Genomic DNA, 20,879 nt, shown 5'->3' on the forward strand with positions numbered 1-20,879 from the left:
TGAGTTGAAAGATAGAGGCATGAGATATTTTAACACCTTCAGAGGGGTGATGGGTTGGAACAATGGTGGGTGGGTTTGCAGAAAGAAATGGATGGGACCAGAGCAAATCTCTGGTGGACACCCCTTCCGTTTTCTTCTTTTAAACTTCTGAACTGCCAAGGAGTTCATAAAATGAGATCCGGGGAATGTAGGATGCCTACTCTGTCCCAAAAAGATCAGAACATCAAGTTTCTACTGATGTTTGCACTCCTCAGGCAGTCCACTCTAATGCCCCATTCCAAAAAGTGTGTTAGAAATTAGTAAGACAATAAAAAATGGGCGGAGCTTTGATTGCATCTTCATGGCTGCCATCTTGACCGTACCCTGTGGACACCCCAGGAAGAGCTGCAAAACCTCTCTATCTAACACCCCCTAAAGCCTGCCAATATGGACTAATTTCTTGCATCCACTTAAAGGATCTCATCCAGTGTTGCTTTAAACAACTGGGCATCATCAAAGCCATGTCTCAGAAGCTTGCTTTGCCTTCGCAGGATATAGTACGCCAACAGTCCCTCTGGGACCCAGGTTCAGCTACAGCTACTCAACATCAACCACTACGTTCCTTCAAGGAAGACCCTTCCAGAGAAGTGGCATCACCTTGGAAAGTACAGTTGTGGTCGAAGTGTTGGCAAATTGCCGCCGAATTCTAAAAGTGAGTAGGGGGATCAAGTGTGACGAACCACCCAAGGCAGCGTTAGTTTTCTTCCCTGGAAATAAAAGCAACTGGAGGCAGGGCAGGGGGGGATTTTAAAAGCTTAAAGTCATCATACAAGGAGTGCAGGTCTCCTTTGGCTCCAAGTCTGATTCGGAGATTGCTCTGTGGACCGTTTAACTCCAGTTCCTGCGCTTCTGTCTGTCTATCTGTCTCTCTATCACCTCAGTCCAGATGGATTCTAGGCAGTTTACAGATAGTAGTGGTAAAGAACAACAATAGTAATAAAGAATACAAAATATTACTTTACAGGTAGTCCTCGACTTATGAACACAATTGGGACTTCAATTTCTGTTGCTAAGTGAGATGGTTAAGTGAGTCATGCCTGATTTTACAACCTTTTTTGCCATTGTCGTGAAGTGACTCACCGCAGCCATTAAGTGAATCACATCGTTGTTAAGCTTCCCCCATTGACTTTGCTTGTCGGAAGCCAGCTGGGAAAGTCACAAATGGCCATCGCATGACCCCCAGGACGTTGCAACCATTGTAAATACATGCTGGTTGACAAGTGCTTGAATTTTGATCATGTGACCACAGGGATGCTGCAACGGCCATAAGTGCGAGAACTGGTTGTAAGTTCCTTCATTCAGTGCCATTGTAACTTCAAATAGTTGCTAAACAAATAGTCATAAGTAAAGGACTACCTGGTGTGGATGACTCCATAGTCAAACCTCAAAGGCCTTCTGGAAAAGCCAGGTTTTTGCCAGCTTCTGGAAGGCCATCAAGTGGGAACCATCCTTGCCTTAAGGGATAAGCAGCTCCAGAGAAAGGGAGTCTCCACTAAGAATGCCCACCATTGGGCCCCTTCCTGTTGTAGCTCCTGGTAGGTGAGAACCTAACAGATGTTCTTGGGCCATCTGGATCAGATGAGCAGAATCTATCTGGAAAGGCAATCTCTTAGATACCCAGGCTCCAAGCCATCACTCCTCTCCAGTTTTGCAAAGAAACAGAGGAGGACCACCCAGGTTCCAAAGGTAACAGTTACCTGCCAACCAGGAGCATAGGCTTTGTAATCACTTTTGGTTCCACAGCAAGGGAAATCAGAGACTGCAGGAGCAAATGAAAAAGCTCATGTGTTTCAACCTCATTTCAAGCTAAAGAGAGGTTCAGGAGAGCTGGCCTGTGTCTGGCAAAGATGCCAACTCATTTCTCAAAGATGTGTTTCATTTTGGGGAGATGGGCAAAGGAAAATACCTGCCAACTTCTTGTATCCACTGTTAATGTAAGGCAGTGTTTCTCAACCTTAACAACTTTAAGATGTGTGGACTTCAACTCTCAGACTTCCCCAGCCAGCATGGCTGGCTAGGGAATTCTGGGAGTTGAAGTCCACACGTCTTAAAGTTGCCAAGGTTGAGAAACACTGCTGTAAGGGCTTAAGAGTTTGTGCGTATGTTTTTTTCCCTCAGAACATTAGAGAATAGTCATAAACTTTGATTATTTAAAATATATGTCCCCCATCTTTCTTTTATATTTCAAAAAGTACTTATTTGGGCCAGTCCTGGCCTCTAATCTGAGATCCTAAACTGGTTTACAACTTTCTAACTTCTCCGACATCTTACTTTTTCTGTTCAGCCACTTGAGGGTTGAAATGTGTTGACTTCTGTTCTTGTCCCCAGTTGCAAGGAGTACAGATCAAAGCCATCTTTGAATCCGAGGTGAAGCTGATAAATGAAAATGACAATTTAAGGTAAAACAGCTCTGCATTCAAAACAACAGCCCTTGAGCCAGATGGGCAAGATTTTACTAGATGGAACGCTGCTCTAGGACGGGGTTCACACTTTACACCAGACTAGTCTAAAATAGGGGCAGGGAGCTTGTGATGCAGTGCAGCCACCTCCCTGGGGCACAGAGTGGTAAAAGGCCAATTTAGGTTGTGTCACCATGTCTGCTGTCTTGCCTTTTTGCACGCACGCACTCTCACACACACACACACCATGGATACTGCTGGTTCAGTGACTTGTGGGAATCCAGGCCTTGGCTCAGGATGTTTGTTTGTTTATTTATTTATCTATCTATCTAATTTATCCCCGCCCATCTCCTCCCATTGGGGGACTCTGGGCGGTTTACAACAATCGATTAAAACTGTCCTGACTCCCAGGAAACACTCTGAGACAGGGAACTGGTCTCTAATGTTTATTGCTAATACATAACAGTAATCCTAACAAACTGAAGAAACGTGGGAAAAACCCAGACATATAAACCCCAAAGGTTAAGGCGGTCCCAATCTGTGTCTCTTTGAATGACTGACCAATTCCTCAGTGCTATGCATGCGCTTAACAGTCTGGATGGGAGCCCCCTGCTCGCCATCCTTACTCATGACAAAAACCATAACCATAAATACAGAGAGTAAAATACAATAATAAATAATATAAATAGAGGTAAAAATAAATGTTGGGTGACCCAGGACATCACATTAAGCCATAACAGTGTTTATTTCAGCATTGCATGTTACTTGAACAGAATATTTGTATTTAATTAACCCAAGCCTAGTCTTCACTCTGTTGTGTGCATTAAGCTTATATGATGGGCCGTGAGAATAATCTTGGGAGACAGGAGGAAGAGCTGCAGCCTGGTCAGACAAGAGATATCTTAGCCCACAGAAGAAATGGGGGTGTAGGAAGCATCTCAGAAGAGACCCTCCCTAGTTTTCTGGAAAGTAAAAGTGAAGGAGGGGAGAAAAACTTTCATCTTGCAGGGTTCTGTTACTGTAATCTTACCATAAAGGTAGTGTTAGTCCTCCTGATATTGGTTTCCTGCCTGGTCTATCTTGAAGGACTGACAGCTTATATCTAGATCAGCCTTTCTCAACCTTTTGACCCTGGAGGAACCCCTGAAATGTTTTTCAGGCCTCGGGGAACCCCTGCACATTCAGGCTCAAAGATAGGCCAGAAGTTGCAAAATTATTATGTTCAATTCCTGGGTAGGCCTGTCTACATGCATTAACCGTGTTCTAAAACTAAAAATAAAGAATGAAGCTTCCCTCTTTCTTGTGAAGTTGCCCGAATTTGAAATAATTTTTTAAATAAATCATGATCTCCCAGGGAACCCCTGGTGACCTCTTGTGGAACCCGAGGGTGCCACAGAACCCTGGCTGAGAAACCCTGGTCTAGATAGTGTAAGTTGGTATGCAAAGGAACCTATCCACTTGTAGTCACGGTTAATCCTTCGAACACCAGCCACTTTCCCAACTCTTTTTCTGTTGTCTGTTCCTGTTAAATCCCCCCACTCCTCTTGTCACATTTACTTACTTTCCCAGCCTTTCAAACATTGGCTGCCAAGCCTGTGCTGGTCTGCCTTTGGCTGGAGGAGCGAGCCTAAGTGAATGCCTAAGCATTCGCAACGCTGCCCCCCCCCGCCACCCCAGAAAACCTTAATATCAGACACCCAGATGCAGTGCCCTGAATATCAAAGCATTTGGTCAAGAGGCATTTAGACTTACTATGAGGTCTCTGCAGTGGTCCATTTTGAGTTTACTTGAGTATTAAACCTGGGAGGTAAAATAAATCTGAATCCCATCAGCAGTCCTTCGATGACCTTTCCTAGAACTTTGCAACCACCTTTGTCCCACAGCGTGAGAACTATAAAAGAAAATTTGTGATCTTTGCCAAATTTCCTTCCAGGGAAGTCAGAAATTGTTAACGTTCTTGTTCTTCTGTTTCTTGTGGGGGGAAAAGATGGGTCATTTTTCTGCAAGCAAATTCAAAGGCTTGGCCTAAGTAAGGAACCTTTTTTTGCCCCCCCCACCCTCCTTCCCCATAGAAACAATAGCTGCATTACGTTCTTGCAAAACAGGGAACAAACATTGGATGCTCAAAAAGCTATTCTCGGTAGGGTTAATCCATGGTAGGAGACATTTGGCCCCATTCCAAAATCTCCTCCACACAGCTTTATTTGTTCCTGTGCAATGTAGTAAAATTATGTTTCTTTATTTTTTTGCAGAGGCTGATCTAAAATGACTTTTGCTGGCCAAGAGAATATCTGAATGGATGTTGTTAGATTTCCTCACTGGTTTATGGTGGAAGCTGTGTGGAATTCCCCATATATATTGCTAGTGAACACAAATTCCCTTTTCCTCAACTTGATTGATCATGTGCCATCAAGCTGGTGTCAACTCTTAGCAACCACACGGACAGATTTTTTCCATGATGATCTACCCACCCCCAGCCTTCCCATGGTGCCCCCATTGCCACTGTATCTGAGTCCACCCACCTTGCTGCTGGTCATCCTCTTCTCCTTTTTCCTTCCACCTTTCCCAGCATTATAGACTTCTCCAGAGATCTGGGTGTTTGCATAATGTGTCCACATTTCCTTAGCTTACAAATGGAAAAAAAAAAAATCTTCCTCTTTGTTGTCTTCTAGGGAAGTACTGGAGCAATACCCACTGTGGTTTTGTTTTTATAATGGGAAAGTTCTGAAGATCTTTCCCCAGAAGAATGAGTCAACTTGGGCCCTAAACATCAAACGGGGTATCCTCAGTGCTCTCCAGACATCATCGTTGACAGCAGCTGCCAACAACAGCGTGGAAGAGGTGAAACTCTTGATCTCAAAGCTGAGTTTGGCCCATTCGTATACTGTATATTTTTTAATCTAATTCTTAAAGCTTTCCAGACACTGAAAGTCAGTTTTGGATATTTGCATTGGTAATAACCTGCTACTTTTGGTCTATGTTGCTTCTTGACACCACCCTAAATCAAAGGTTGGCAAACTTTTGGGCAGGAGTGCCTGGGGGAAGGGCGTGAAAAAGTGAAGATAGTGACCATAACTGTGCATTCAAAGCCCCCTCCCTCCTTTTTTTACCTGCATTGCATCCCCACATTGACTATCAGGATTGGTTTGTCTTAGTTTATTTGCTAAGGGTACGCAAATAAGACTTAATTTGGTTTCTATTGCCAAATCACTTTGAAAAGTCAAATCCATATAATCAGTTTAATTCAGGCTTCAAATTGATTTGGAAAATTGAAAATCAATTTGATGTGGTTTTTCAAATTGGAGAAAGTGCATTTTTGCTGGTCATATCTCTAGATCAGGTCGGAATCTTTCAGAAATTGAATCATTTGTTCCAATACTTCGAATCTTTCAGAGATTCAATTAGGAACATGGAATCCAATTGTCAAATCAACTGAATCACTGTTGAATCTCTCAGTCAAATGTCTCAGTAGCCTTTTGTGAAGTTGGAAGAACAAAAGGCAAGAAGGCTGTGCACTGTGAGTTTGGCAACCCCATGCTCTTCTGACCCATGGCGGCCACTATTTATATCTCAGCTTCTAAAAAGCTGTTTGCATTTTTAGGAAGAGGAATGAACAAACCATTGCTGTGGTTGCAACATACTGTCTGTAAGTGTGACGCACTGTTAAGTCTCATGGGAGAGAACCAGAACACCGAGAGAAAGCCCAGATTTGTCAGCCTGACAAACTAGATCAGATCTATGGTCCAGAAGTGTCTCATTCCTGTCCTACCATTTCAGTGGCGTTTCTCACCCTATCTCATTTGTTTCTGTTAAGTTATGGGTTGGAATTAGACTTTTGGGAACCAAGGACAGTAAACCTGACTTTGTTTTCCTGATACATTGTTACTTTAGGTGGATATTTCAGGGAAATGTCCCACTCAGTACCAACAGAAGGGCACACTCCTTCTGAAGATGAAAGATTTCAACCTGTGTTCTCACCATTTTTCTGGATTTACTGCTCTGAGATCTGTGGCTCTTCCCAATGCATTGGTAAGAACAGTGGCACCAAACCTTAATTTCTCTGCCATAAGTGGCTCATTATAATGCACTTGAAAACAATCTAAATATTGTGGAGTCCTTGGTGCTCTCTGAGCTTGGTTGTTTGCTTGCAGACATTTTATTACCTGACTAGGTACCATCATCAGTGCTAGTGAGTATGGGTGTGGAAGTGGAGTCTAGATATGAAGGAGACTTCAGTTTACCAAATGTCAACTTGTGTTAAATGTGCAGCCATATCAGGAATGGGTCCTCCTTGATGTTCATTCATAGAGCAAGAAATTCTTATTCTCCCCCTATTTTGCTGGGCTGTGGATTAGGTCTACATCACTGTATAGAAACCATCCGTTCAGTTTAATGGATTTAATGCATACCATTGGAATTTCACAGATAAATCTGTTGTATCCAAAGTGGTCTAGATTACTTACGTCATTTGCATCACAACAAATGATGTAACTGATACGAATGATGCATTTTTGGATTTAACAGACTCTCGGGAATAACAGACAGGGCCTCTTTCTCCATTAGGTCTACTGTATATATAAAATGTGAACCACCATGTAGAATGCAAATTCAACAAATAAATAAAAAGGAATCCCATTTTTAGGGGAAATCAGTGTCCTGTTCTGTCATTTAGATGTTGTAGGGAGGACATGGTTTTAAATATGGTGGATTTTATTGAACTGAATTTACAAATTGTTTATTTATTGAAATGGAAAGTTATTACAACTTATTATAAACCTCCTTTTGGGGGAGATGGGTGGTGGCAACATTTGATAAATAAATAAATAAATAGTTCTTTGATTGTGTCCTGCTTTGGGGTGGGTTTTAACAGCAATGATGTCAGTTAGACCTAGCATCGCTAAATGAAAAATAATTGGCCTCCATTTTATGTCTAAAATGGCTTTGATTAGGTACACATCACTGATCCCACTAGATCCCATGTGTCTGTTTCAATCCCAGGAGCAGCTTCTGTCATCCAAACTTGAATGTCTCCAGAGGTTTGAGGAGAAGGGAATCCTTGAAGAAGTTAAATGTATTGAGTCCCACCTCGTTACACCTCCTGCAAGGAAGGGCAATGGAGTGAAGATGCAGACTCGGACAGTACTGAAACTGTTCCTCACTGAAGCTGATGCTGGATCCCGGGAAAAAGGTTAGTTGATGTCTCCAAGCAAGAGCAAATGAATGGTATGACTGTTGCATGGCCAACCCTACTACTGGGTACAGCAAAAGAACAGTGAGTGATACTTCTTTAATTCACCATTTCTGGACAGAAGTGCTTTGGAGATGTTGCTTCTCCTTGGATTCCAAAATAAAATAGGTACTTCCACACACCAGGGAAGAAGAATAGAACGTACTGTCCCATATTAGGGAACAAATATCTTCAGATGGTGTTCTCTGTTTATTTCCTACGTCTGTAATATAATGCCGGTTTCATTTCTCTAGTAGCCACCAGTGACATTTATGAAAGCAGCCTGCTCTATGAAAAAGAAAAAACGGCCCCATTGTCCCAAGAGGAGGAGGTGAAAGTAGTAGCTGATGTGCTCCAGAGGCTCTGCATGAAACCTACCAAGGATCCTGAGGTAGCTTACTGAATGTGATAATGATTGGCCACACAGAGCTCCTCGACTCTAGAGTGCCTGCCACGCCTCCAAGATTGCCTTCAGCCCCTCCCAAATAAAATAAAATCTTTTGGGCAGAACCTCGAGTTCTCTCAACTGCATGAAACATCTGCAATCTTGTAGGCAATCCTGGAATCTTCACAAGATCTCCCATGAGGATGCCAACATCTTACATTTTTAAAAATTCATCCTCATACAAGATCTCATGATGATCGGGGTGCCAAAACTGCCTGAGCCTGAAAGAAAAACTACTGATATAATGACTTTCATGCAGTTAGTGGGGAAACTGCTCATTCAATGGATGCCTCAATCTGACAGCAAGCCGCTAGTGATCTAAACCGTATCCTTCTGACCTGAGCAGAACATATGTCTCTGTCCATGGTAATTGGTCTGCCTTTAAAACAGAAGTTAATTATTAATAGTTGTTGTTATGGTTGGTCACACAATCAGCCAGATGTTTAGCCTGGATTTGGCAATTTTGTCCTATCGAGTTCTTCCCAAGGACCTGGGATAGGCAGATGTTGTTGTTTAATAATGTTAATGGTATCATGGCAGGATATAAGCTGTTCCAAGTAAAGCTGCCTTTTGCAATTGACCGATGGTAATTTTGTCAATTGCAATGGTGTTCAAGTGATGCTCCCGATGTTTTGAAATTGCACCCAAGGCACCTATTAATATTGGTACTACCTTTGCTTCCTTTTGCCACAGTCGTCATCCTTCTATTTGCAGGTCTTTGTATTTTGTGATTTTCTCCAGTTCTTTCTCTTCTCTTCTGCTGTCTCCAGGTATTTCAATGCCCACCTTCCAGACTCTTTTGTCTTTATTATTATTGTTGTTGTTGTTGTTGTTACAACAGGTAACCTGCTGTTCTCCTTATGTCCTGTGTTGACTACATCTCTATGGGCATAGTATCTGTGTTATGTTCTCTGCTCCAACCCACCCATTCTCCTTATCTCCAAATCAGCATCCTTTAAAAAAAAATCCTCTTGTCTAGAAAGAGGCTTATGGGAAATGTCCACAAGATTGCCGTGGAAACCCCGTCTTTACTAGCCAGGCATAGTCTCATTTGTTCCCTGCTATTATTTTGCTTTCCAATGGGGTGAGATTATATGTTCCATTCAGGCAAGCAAAACAAGAATAAAAGAGGGCTGGGGGGAATCTCACTCATCCCCATTGAAAGCAGAGGAGGAAATGCTTGTCACTCACAGGGGAGCCTCTATAGAGTTGTGGCCCACCCATTGTAGGAACAGATTGAATGTAAATGCAGATTAAATAATGGGCTGTGAATTGAGCAAAAGGCTCCAAGGCAGACATGGAGAAAAAGGAAGCTATACAAAGGGAGGTAGGAAAAAAAGAGCTGGTTTGGGGGGTGGGGACTCCCTGTGAGTTAGATTCCCCTCCAAAGTAGCAAGACTTTTGGTTGACTTCTTCTTTTTAATTGAAGAAGCTCTAGAAAAGCACCAAGGGTACATAGCTTGAGGATCCATAAACATGTGACTCCATAAAGCTTCTATTTGATCCCCAGAGCCCTGCCAAAGTTGCATCTTAATTGACTGATTATATATCGTCAAGTCATTGCTGACTCTTACCAACCACTCTTACCTTCCACAGGATATGTCCCCAACCTGGTCCTTCAGGTGTTCTACACTTGCACCCATCACCCCTATATTTGAATCCACCCACTTTGTTTCTGGTCATCCTTTTCCCTTTCCTTCCAACTTTCCCAGCATTATGGATTTCAAGAGAGCTAGGCCTTTGCCTAACGTAGGATAATTTGAGCCTGGTCATTCATGCCTCAAGTGAGACCTCTGTGTGGTCTGGCTTCTGGAAGCACTAACATTGGATAGCAAAAGAGAAAAAGTACACTCTTCTTTCTCTCAAGTATGAGTCAAATGTAACAATGGCTAGCAAGAAGGAAAAATGGGGGAAGGTATTTAAAAATAAACACAAAGAATATAAAAATTTTGCAAGTTAGGTTTGGAGGTGGTTCTAGGTACAAAACATCTTCCCATGTTCACTAGGTGGCAGCACCTAGTCAACTATGGCTGATCCTGAAGATGCTAAACAGGACTGGACCTAGTTAGTATTTGGATGGGAAACCACCATCCAAGGCAGTGTTTCTCAATCTTGGCAGCTTGAAGATGTGTAGACTTCCCCTCCCAGAATTCCCCAGCCAGCAAGAGTGGCTGGAAAATTCTGGGAGTTGAAGTCCACACATCTTCAAGCTGCCAAGGTTGAGGAACACTGATCCAAGGGCTATGGAAGGTCAGTAAATTAGACTAGGAAGTTTAAAACATCCTGGAAAAATAAAAACCACTTCTGTCTTGTATGTCATCAAGAAAACTGTAAAGAGATGTCTATGGAGTTACCAGAAGTTGACTCTGATTTGAAGGAGACTTCACTTTTCTTCTCTGCAGTTTTTCCAGTCTCTCCAGGGTAAACCTTCTCCAGAACATGGTTATGATGTTTTGCCTTCCATCCAGTTTGGTACTGGGAGACATTTTTCAGACTGTTGATTTTTAAACTTATAAACACTGATCCAGGTCCTCTTTTCTCCCCAGCCTACGGATATATTCCTGAATTTGGTGTTTGCACTTAGACAGGTCTCCACTGATGCCTTAATGGACCTATGGCAGAGACCTTCTTCCAAATGTCGAGGCAACTGGTAAGGCAGCTAGAAATGGGCCCAGAAGCAGCTCATGGGGCAATGGGGAACGTTTAATTAGGATTTCTCAAGGTCAACCCCAAGATCTCTCATTCTGCTCCACATAGGGAGGGTGTTTACACTTATGGACACTCTATCTTTGAGTATGATGCAGAGGAGAGTGAACAAATCACATATCAAGAACACTTACACATGTGCTCAGAAACAGAGGTTGAGAGAATTGAACATGTCCTACTGAGCTGTCTTTATACCAAGCCTAGGTTTTCCCCCTAAGCAGTAGATGGCCATGTTGGTCCCCAACGGAATTGGTTTGCGTCTTACTAAGGACCTATTTAGTGCAATTTCTATGGAAGTTGTGAGATTTTGTACCATTGCAAGTGCCGTTAGAAGATGTTAGATCTGTTTCATATATAGTCACTCATGTTTGATATCCATGTTGGTTCCAAAGTTTGATGGTTTAGATGTCTTTTCTTTTTCTTGAACCACTTTTATATGGTTCATATCAACCTTTTTTAAAATCTATGGATGTTCAGTAGATAAATGAATTCCAAGATTCTGTCAACACAAAGCGGAGGTGCACAGCCTTTTACTCCAGAGCTACCTGAAACTCCTAGGGAGTCCCAGAATTCTGCAAAGTCGCTGCTTAATTGTCATTTTAATACACAAGTGAGAAATAACGCAGAGTTTCAACATCCAACCAGCCAGCCAGCCATTTACTACTATCCATTTCTTTCCCTCCTGACCATGTTCCATCAGTTTGTCTATCAGTTTTCATCTTATGCTTTTTAAAGAACTCACGAGCCAGCCAACCAAAGTTAAGATGTAAGTTTCCTCTTTTGCCTATCAAACTAATTTGAATTATTTCAGGGGGGGTGGTTGGCCCTGTGAGAGGGCCAGGATAAGAGCTTATTGCCCATTTTGAATTTTATATTTTCTATTCATATTGTATTTAGATGTTTTTATATTATTTTTATTCTTTGTAAGCCACCCAGAGTCATTGTGTACGAGATGGGCAGCAGAGAAATTTAATAAATAAATAAATAAATAAATTCCATTGTGCCGAATCTTTCAGCCTCAGTGAAATGGAATTCTGAAAACAAGAATGGATGTTTGCAAAGTATTGCCAAATAACAACCAATGGACATTTCATTTATCTTTTCTAAATGGGTAGCAACCTCCCAATTAATCAAGGGACAGTTAGAAAGAGGATCAAAGGTACCAAAGAGGCTCAACTTTTACATCCTCAGGATAAATGGAAGCTAAAATATACAGTTATTGGGACGCGGTGGCGCTGCGGGTTAAACCGCTGAGCTGTCGATCGGAAGGTCGGCGGTTCGAAACCGCGTGGCGGGGTGAGCTCCCGTTGCTCGTCCCAGCTTCTGCACACCAAGCAGTTCGAAAACATGCAAATGTGAGTAGATTAATTGGTACCGCTTCGGCGGGAAGGTAACGGCGTTCCGTGAGTCATGCTGGCCACATGACCCGGAAGTGTCCTATGGACAACGCCGGCTCCAAGGCTTTGAAACGGAGATGAGCACCGCCCCCTAGAGTCGGACACGACTGGACTTTACGTCAAGGGAAACCTTTACCTTTACCTTTACCTAAAATATACAGTATGTACATATCCAGTTTCCAAATTCTGTAACCCATTTTCCTTTCAATAAATCAAATGAGCCTCTGTGAGAATTGAGTTTTCTTGACTGTAAACATCCAACTGGGGCTAATAAACAATGTAGAGCCCATGGATGGTGGAAAACACCCTTTTGCCTTCTCACAAGGCTAACCTGTCTAGATCAGCCATCTGTCTGTCTTAGGCCTGAGTTTATGTCCCATAGATTAATCTGGATTCAAGCTCAACCTATGAATCTCAACCTATCAACCAACCTATGAATCTCAACCTATCAACCAACCTATCAAACTGTCAATTCTTTACATGTTCCATCTATGTTCCATCTGTGTTGCCATTCTCATATTTCTTTCAGGCAACCTTTGTTGGATGCACTTCCCTTTTGCGCAACTGAACCCTGCGTTGTCCTGATGAAAAAGCTGATTATTTTCCAAGAAGTGGAAGATGACCACATTGAGCGTTTCCTGAGGTCACTAGCCTTCATCCCAGAGCCCACTGCAGGCATGATTGATGCTTTGGCTGTAAGCAAGATAACTAATGGCTTGATTGTGGCTGCTTGTGTAGATGTATCAGCTGTATTTGCACAAGATGCTAATCTAAAACTAATCTAAAATCACAGGTGGTTGTATGAACCAGACTACCATCTCAATCCACAGTGAAGTTGGTTGGTTGATTGGTTGGTTGGAACATATTGAATTATCTACCCAGTATGTTTCTTAAGGGACGCGGTGGCACTGCGGGTTAAACTGCTGAGCTTGCCGATCGGAAGGTTGGCAGTTCGAATCCGCGTGACGGGGTGAGCTCCCGTTGCTAGTCCCAGCTCCTGCCAACCTAGCAGTTCGAAAACATGCCAATGTGAGTAGATTAATAGGTACCGCTTCGGCAGGCAGGTAACGGCGTTCCGTGTAGTCATGCCAGCCACATGACCACGGATGTGTCTATGGACAAACGCCGGCTCTTCGGCCTTGAAATGGAGATAGCACCGCCCCCTAGAGTTGGACACGACTGGACTTAAGGTCAAGGGAAACCTTTACCTTTACCTTATATATATATATATATATATATATATTTATACACACACACACACACACAGTATATATATATATAGAGAGAGAGAGAATCAATTCAAGAATCATAACTTTAGGCCATATGTCGACAGTGCCAGGGCTTAAAGATAAGGACAGGAGGGCAGAAATGGAGACCTTTCGCTTCAGCTCCTGGGCCCTCCAAGTCTGTCACAGTTGGTTAAGACTGGCATCTGGTGCCTTCCTCCAGGTCACACCACTGGTCCATACAACCCAGTATTTGATCTTCTACCAGGGTCCCCAGATTCTCCCTAGAACATTTTAGGTTCTTCATCACATTTGTCTCCAGGGCTAATTTCTTGATTTTTTTCCCCCCAATTATGTAATATAATTGAGGGGAAAAAACATAGAGAGCCAGTTTGGTCTAGCGGTTAAGATGCTGGGCTAGAAACCAGGAGGCTGTGAGTTCTAGTCCTGCCTTAGGCATGAAAGCCGGTTGGGTGACCTTGGGCCAGTCCCACTCTCTCAGCCCAAGAGCCAATCAGGCATGGCAGGAGAGTTCTAGTCCTGCCTTAGGTGTGAAAGCCGACTGGGTGACCTTGGGCCAGTCCCTCCCTCTCAGCCCAACCCACCTCACACGGTTGCTGTTGTGGAGAAAAGAGGAGGAAGGAATATTAGATATGTTCGCTGCCTTGAAATATTTATAAAAAATAATAAAGGCGAGAAATAAATAAATCAACAAACAAACCTAATGGGTTTATTTGCCTACATCTCTCTTGTCCAGCCTCTGTTAGAGTTACCCAGGGAGCGGCAAATAACATTCTTAGGGTTGACTTCTTTACTGCATCACTTCTGCTCCTCGAGAACCAGCTGTGAGCAAGTACCAGCCGTGCTGAGGGTTATGAAGATTCTTGGAAGACACCTAGGAAGAAAATGCACTGGGTCCAAACTGGAGGAAACCCCTCAGGTAGAGTCTTCCTGCTTGATTAAAGATGAAGAAAAACAAGTCTTCTTTTGTTGTGAGGGCTGTTGTACTTCCAGACTAATTTGTGGGGTGTCTCATTCAACTTCACTTTGGCTTCTCAGATGGAACTGATTTTAAATGCGATTGGAAATGCAGGACTGGCGGCAACATCTTTGACAACTCTCCTGAGTTCCTGCGCGGTGCTGAAAAGCAACCCTACCGAAATCCGGCTGGCAGCCATTGAAGCCTTCCGTCGCATTCCCTGTGCGGCCAATGTGGGTGATGTAAAGTTGATTTATGTCCATCACATTTTCAATAAAATACACGTTAATGCAGTAGAGAAGGAATAAATTAGGGTGCCAAGGACACAACTGATAGATCTGAGTATGTGACCACAAGATCCAGCTCTCTTCCCATCCAGCCTCATTGGATGATCCTGGGATCTGGTATTATGAACGTGGGATCTACTGTATTGATTTACTTTTTTCACTTGCTTTTTATGTGAGCTAAAATGCTACATTGGTAGCAAATGTTATCTTAATTGTGATTCTTTAAAAAGCCCTAATGGCTTGATTCAGGACTCAAATCAGACATCGCCGTAGCCATAAACCATGATTTACAAACCCCTGTGTTTGGATTTGCACACATATGAAGCTAAAACCAAAACCCCTTAGAGTTTAGCTGGTATGTGAACCAAGCTATTACAACTTTTCTTCAAAGGGAAGTTGATTGTAGTTCTGCAATCGTATAAGTCACCCATAATTTTTTCCAATTCTATAACACCATTTTGATGTGACTAGAACTGTATGTAATATTTGAGTGTAGTTGCACCATATGTTGGTTTATTTTATTTTATTTTATTAATTGTTATTTTATTTTACAGGCATACTTCAAAACCTAGTTTTTTTCCCCCAGAGTGGCTTACAAAGGCATTAGTGATTCCCAGACTGATGGTTAGCATAAACTGTGCTTTAATGACATGTTACAAAATAAGTAGTTCAGAATGGCTGCTTGACCAGCACCCAGTAATTTGTTTCTTCTCTACATTTGAATATCAAGCCTTAACAAAATCTTGTACTAAGGCTAATCAATAGTTAATGAGATTGTTGAGAAAATGGAATGAGATATGGATGGATGTGATCCCCGTTTGATAAACTGTTTCTTTACCCTATCTTGTTGGTTCCTTCATGTTAGCGTGCTGTGTTGGTCCATCTGTTTCAAACCTATGATGAGAATGTTGAGATAAGAATTGCTTCTTATCTTATGGCCATGAAATGTCCAAGCAAAGACTTATTTAACCACATTAAATGGACTTTGCAGGAGGAGAAATCTAGCCAAGGTAAGAGGTAGTCTTTCCCTAGATATTCTTCACCTCTGGAATATTTAGCTATTGTCCTATGTCCTATCCTAACCAAGGATTTGGTTACAAGCTTCACTGAATTCTAAGGGACTTCTTTCTTACTTACTTCTGAATGAACATGCTATTGCATTATTTAGGCTGCGATCATATGCATATTTAATTGGGAAAAAGTGCCACTGAACTCAATGGGATGCTCCTTCTAGGAAGACATGCTTAGGACTACAGTGTGCAAAATGTCTCTGCTCACTTCTCTTTGCCAAGCTACAGTTTATTGGACAATCTGCAATTTGCTGGCTTGTCAGCCTTCCCAGGTAGACCAGACAGGGAACATGACCAGATGAGTTAATTCTACTTTATTATAAAGCTACATTAACAGAATGTTGCAAGTCTGAAAATACAGATCTCCTCCCAGCTCCGTTACAGCCCGAGGAACTAGGGAGGGTCCCTTCTGAGACTTTTGCCCTTCCCATTATGCAGCTGCGGGCTATGCCCTCTCTTATCGAACCATTCTCTAGGCAGCATTTCTTCATCCCAACTCCCAAGGTCTTTCTCACACACCATTACAGGCTTCGCTTAGGACACAAAGCCACATACTATGATTTATGAACAACAGTGCCTGGGTTTGCCCCAAACATCCAGCTTCAGGCAATCAAAGTATATTATGGATTATTCCAATATAAGAATCTGGTCATAATATTTTGGATTTTTGCAAGATAGAAGTACAGCAGTAATCCAACATCTCTGAGGTCATCAAATTAGGGGGTTCATGCTGTTTCCACTTCAGGTTTAGCTTCTGCTTTCCAATAATTGAACTGTTTTTTGGTGTCTGTATATCTTCTTCTTTTTTTTAAGTGGGCTCTTTTGTCTGGAGCCATCTTTCTGAGCTCTTAAAAACAGAAGACCCACTGAAACAGCATCTTAGGAATTCTCTGCCTGAAGACATCATTAGCAAGGAATTTGACTGGGAAGCGTGGAAGTTTTCTTCCTACACAGACATTACCTTCCACTCAGGTAGATAAATGCATTAAGCACTGTGCTTTGAGAATTCTGAATGAATGAATGAATGAATGAATGAATGAATGAATGAATGAGTCCTTGTGTTTTTATGCATTAGCCCTCAAACCTTGGGCAATACAGAATGATCAATAATTGAATGTTTCAGCTTTGCCTTGAATCACATTTTTCCAGACATCTGAAATTATCTGTAGACCCATTTTTTCAGTTTATGAAAAAACATGGCCATCATGTCTGTAGATTCTATATGTTATTCCTTAATGTTTAGAACCTTTTGGTATACAAAAGATAGAAAGAAAAGAAGTACATGCTTTCATATAGAAAACCATTTGCCTTTCTCCCTGTTTCTGGGTAAAGGGAATCATTTTCTACATCCGGGTTTCTCAACCAGCGTTCCATGGAACCCTCAGGTTCCATGAGAAGTCACCAGGGGTTTCCTGGGAGATCATAATTTATTAAAAAAATTATTTCAAATTTGGGAAACTTCACATTAAAGAAGTAAGTTTAATTCTTTATTTTCAGTTTAAGAACACTTTAATTCCTATAGCAGGCCTACTCAGGAAACAAATATAATGATTTTGTAACTTCTGGCTTATATTTGAACCTGAATGTCCAAGGGTTCCCTGAAGCCTGAAAAATATTTCAAGGGTTCCTCCAGGGTCAAAAGGTTGAGAAAGGCTGTTCTACATAGTATTTAATTAAAAAAGGATGAATACAGATGTGCACTCAATCCCATACCTGAAATATGAACCTGTATGATCAAGACATGCAGTTGGACGCTTCAGTAAGACAGGTTTTGCTTCTAACTGATGTGGTCTGGGGACTTTGCATTGCAGCGATGGCAAGTGGAAATGCCGAGGCCAAGATCATCTTTTCACCTGCCTCTTTTATCCCACGTCTGATCCTGACAAATTTCACAATTCATCTGCTGGGACGTGCTCTCAACCTCTTAGAGGCAAGTTCAGTTATTTATTTGTTTGTTTGTTTATTAATTTATCTATTGGATTTATACAGCAGCCCATCTCGCAAGAGCGACTCTAGGCAGCGTACGATAATGCAATAAAACAATAAATCGATATACTTAAAATCTGTATATGGTTTAAAAACATTAAAAACTGTAACAACAGAACTAAAACTGAAAAGAAAATTCTAGGCGAAGGGATGTTAATAACAGAGCCACCTCACTAGTTCACCCATCACCTGGGGTCCCCAGGCCTCCTGGCATAACCAGGCCTTGAGGGACCTTCAAAAGCTTAGGAGTGATGAGGCCGACCGCATCTCTGGGGGGAGAAGGTTCCACAGTGTGGGCACCACAGCAGAAAAGACCTGCCTAGGGTCACCAAATGTAGCTCCCTAGACAACGGAACATGTGACATTAACAATAACTCTGCTAGATCTAGTGGGATGGGCAGATAAAATCGGGGAGAGGTGGTCACTCAAATAACCCAGTTCCATGCCACGAAGGGCCTTAAAGGTCAACACCGGCACCACCTATAGTAATGCTAATGCTAATATTAATAGTGATGATAATAATAAACACAAAGTATAAAATCAGTATATATAAAAAACAATTATTTTTCAATTATTCTAAAAGTGTCCCCAAATGCTTGGGAAATTAAAAAGATCCTACTCTAGTGCTGAAGAAAAAGCATTCCACTAATATCACATCACCGTTGAATAAACCTTTTCATTGATGGTCTCCCTCATTTGATGGGGGCAGCTAGAGAAGGTTATCGAGCCCCAGTGGCAAACTATGGAAGGAAGCAAACAAGTACCTGGTCTCCCAAGCATTTAGGGTTTTAAGATGAAAGCCAGCTTGGTCCTTCAGATCAGGCAGCAGAATGTCTGAGCCTGTGGCCTTCTAAATATGACATATCATTTTTTTAGGTTGGAGTGAGATTCGAGAATATGGAAGATGTTGTCCGGACATTCTTTGACTTTTACCCAGTTCAAGACACCAAAGGAAGACATACTAAGCCAGAATCTCCAATAGAGATGGTGAGCAAGGTTCCTCTGAATAAGCCATCATCCAAGCAATTCAGCTTGAAGAATCATCTACCTAAAGAAAACAAAACCACACTGAGAACAGAAAAGCTGAGTTGTCCACGTGGGCAATACCATAAGTTGAATGAATTTGTGAAAAAGGTAAGTTACTGTGCATCATCCATGAGTATGATTCTCTGTTCTTTTCTGATTTCCCATCCATCAAGCTTGACATATAGTTTGGGACATCTCACTGGTAGTGTTCTTAGGTATTGAGTTGGCCTTGTCCGACAAGGCTGGCCCTTGGTGTCTTCTAAGAAAGGAAAGAATTCCAGATGTAGTGCTCCAAGCTTCCCTACCTTGCTTTTCTACTGATTAGTGCAATGGCTCTTGCTAGTATCCAGAGGCTGAATATGTTACTACTAATTGGTGCCTGAGCTCACTTCTAGCATGGGTCAGTAGTGGTGCACCCACCTACCCACAGCATGTTCCCCAGACTACTTATGTCTCCATCCTTACTCTGGTACAGAAGTTGGTCTAGTATTCCCCCACCGTTCCACTCTTATGCAATCCAAGAGGAAGACCGAGTCCTCCTGTTCAGGATTCCAGATCCTCTGTTCTTTTCTGATTTCCCATCCATCAAGCTTGACATATAGTTTGGGACATCTCACTGGTAGTCCAACTGGTTGTCCAACAAGGCTGGCCCTTGGTGTCTTCTAAGAAAGGAAAGGATCAATTATTTTTTGTTCATCTGAGCATTTGGCTAGACATCAGTAGACTTCTGATGTGTTTTCAATTTTCTTCTTAGACTTTTCATAGTTTCAGTCCTTGGAACTAGTCCTCTGGCACAATTCCTGGGTTGTGACTCCTGGCACTCTCTCTAACAGCTGCCTCTGGCTGACTCTATATAGTCTTGGTTTGAAGCCCCTGGCAGATGGCCCCAAATGGCTGGATTTTGTTTCAGAATTATTTTGCGACAGTGTATGATGGAGTCACCTTCTCCTCTCTTTCTTCCTGTTCATGCTTCAGTTCACCAAAAAAATGGGGAAAAAGCAGAAGCCAAAATGCAAACTGAACATAAAAATCTTTGGGAATGAGCTTGTGATTCTTGACTGTGGCAATCTCAGAAGCCAAGCAAAACATTACTATTTGAACCTGGCGGAGCTAATGATGAAGGTTTTAAAGGTAAGAGAAGTGTAATTGGCACAATCATTTCCAAATGGTGTTCTCCAGGCCTCTGGCAGGGATGGAAGATTTCAGGAGGGCAACCGTCAAACTTCTTGAGAAGGTTTGTTATACTTTGCTTCCCCACACATAGCATTCCAGCTGCGAAATCCTGGGCGTTGAAGTCCACACCTCTTAAGGTTGCCAAGTTTGAAAAACACTGATTTAAATCAACAATTAAGCCAATAAATTCATAAGAAGATGTAAAGGTGTGTTCTAATAAGCTCCCGTTAGATGCTGATTGTGTTCCCTAGAGTGAATAAAAAGGGTTTTATTAACATGATTTTGGTTTTGCTCCCTTTTTCCCCCCCATAACGTGTGGCTGACCTTTTATCAACTTACCAATAGGGCCAAGAAGTCCAGTGGATTAAAAGATTGAGTTTGGCAACGGAAGAAGTGCTATTTCCAACCATCTCAGGACTTCCTGTCCTCCTGGGTTTTAATGCTTCAGCAGCTGTCAACCTGACTGCCAGAGGAGATACAGACTTCAAGAAACACAACCATTTTTTCATCAATGGCTACCTCAAGCCAAGGTAGTGAGCTTCCAGAGCCGGGCTCTTCCTGATTCCAGGTGTCTTCATTCTTTGTATCATTTCCAACCCAATGGAAGGGTTGGGAGAGAAATTATAGCAAGGGACTCAAGACTCCATCCAGTAGTTGTGCACCCACCTACCCACAGCATGTTCCCCAGACTACTTATGTCTCCATCCTTACTCTGGTACAGAAGTTGGTCTAGTATTCCCCCACCGTTCCACTCTTATGCAATCCAAGAGTCCTGAGTCCTCCTGTTCAGGATTCCAGATCCTCTGTTCTTTTCTGATTTCCCATCCATCAAGAACTTGGTCCTCTTTGAGCTGATTTGGGTTTTTTCCTCCCAGTGGGATGAGTTTTCCTCCCACTGAGATGAATGGATGGACAGACA

General features: G+C 42.2%; 1 protein-coding gene across 1 annotated transcript in view; it reads left to right on the forward strand.

Moving 5' to 3' along the window:
• LOC134505396 (uncharacterized) overlaps positions 1 to 20,879 on the forward strand; it is a 74,387-nt gene that overhangs the window by 770 nt on the left and 52,738 nt on the right. Inside the window, exons 2-16 of the mRNA XM_063315079.1 lie at positions 2,368 to 2,438; positions 5,111 to 5,279; positions 6,330 to 6,467; positions 7,437 to 7,626; positions 7,920 to 8,056; positions 10,657 to 10,760; positions 12,743 to 12,908; positions 14,197 to 14,379; positions 14,499 to 14,651; positions 15,571 to 15,715; positions 16,589 to 16,747; positions 17,587 to 17,705; positions 18,638 to 18,895; positions 19,763 to 19,918; positions 20,306 to 20,490. Of these exons, the coding sequence (XP_063171149.1) occupies positions 2,368 to 2,438; positions 5,111 to 5,279; positions 6,330 to 6,467; positions 7,437 to 7,626; positions 7,920 to 8,056; positions 10,657 to 10,760; positions 12,743 to 12,908; positions 14,197 to 14,379; positions 14,499 to 14,651; positions 15,571 to 15,715; positions 16,589 to 16,747; positions 17,587 to 17,705; positions 18,638 to 18,895; positions 19,763 to 19,918; positions 20,306 to 20,490 (2,333 nt within the window). The remainder of the gene's footprint in view (positions 1 to 2,367; positions 2,439 to 5,110; positions 5,280 to 6,329; positions 6,468 to 7,436; positions 7,627 to 7,919; positions 8,057 to 10,656; positions 10,761 to 12,742; positions 12,909 to 14,196; positions 14,380 to 14,498; positions 14,652 to 15,570; positions 15,716 to 16,588; positions 16,748 to 17,586; positions 17,706 to 18,637; positions 18,896 to 19,762; positions 19,919 to 20,305; positions 20,491 to 20,879) is intronic.

The sequence above is a fragment of the Candoia aspera genome, chromosome 14 (assembly GCF_035149785.1).
Source record: "Candoia aspera isolate rCanAsp1 chromosome 14, rCanAsp1.hap2, whole genome shotgun sequence".
NCBI lineage: Eukaryota > Metazoa > Chordata > Lepidosauria > Squamata > Boidae > Candoia > Candoia aspera.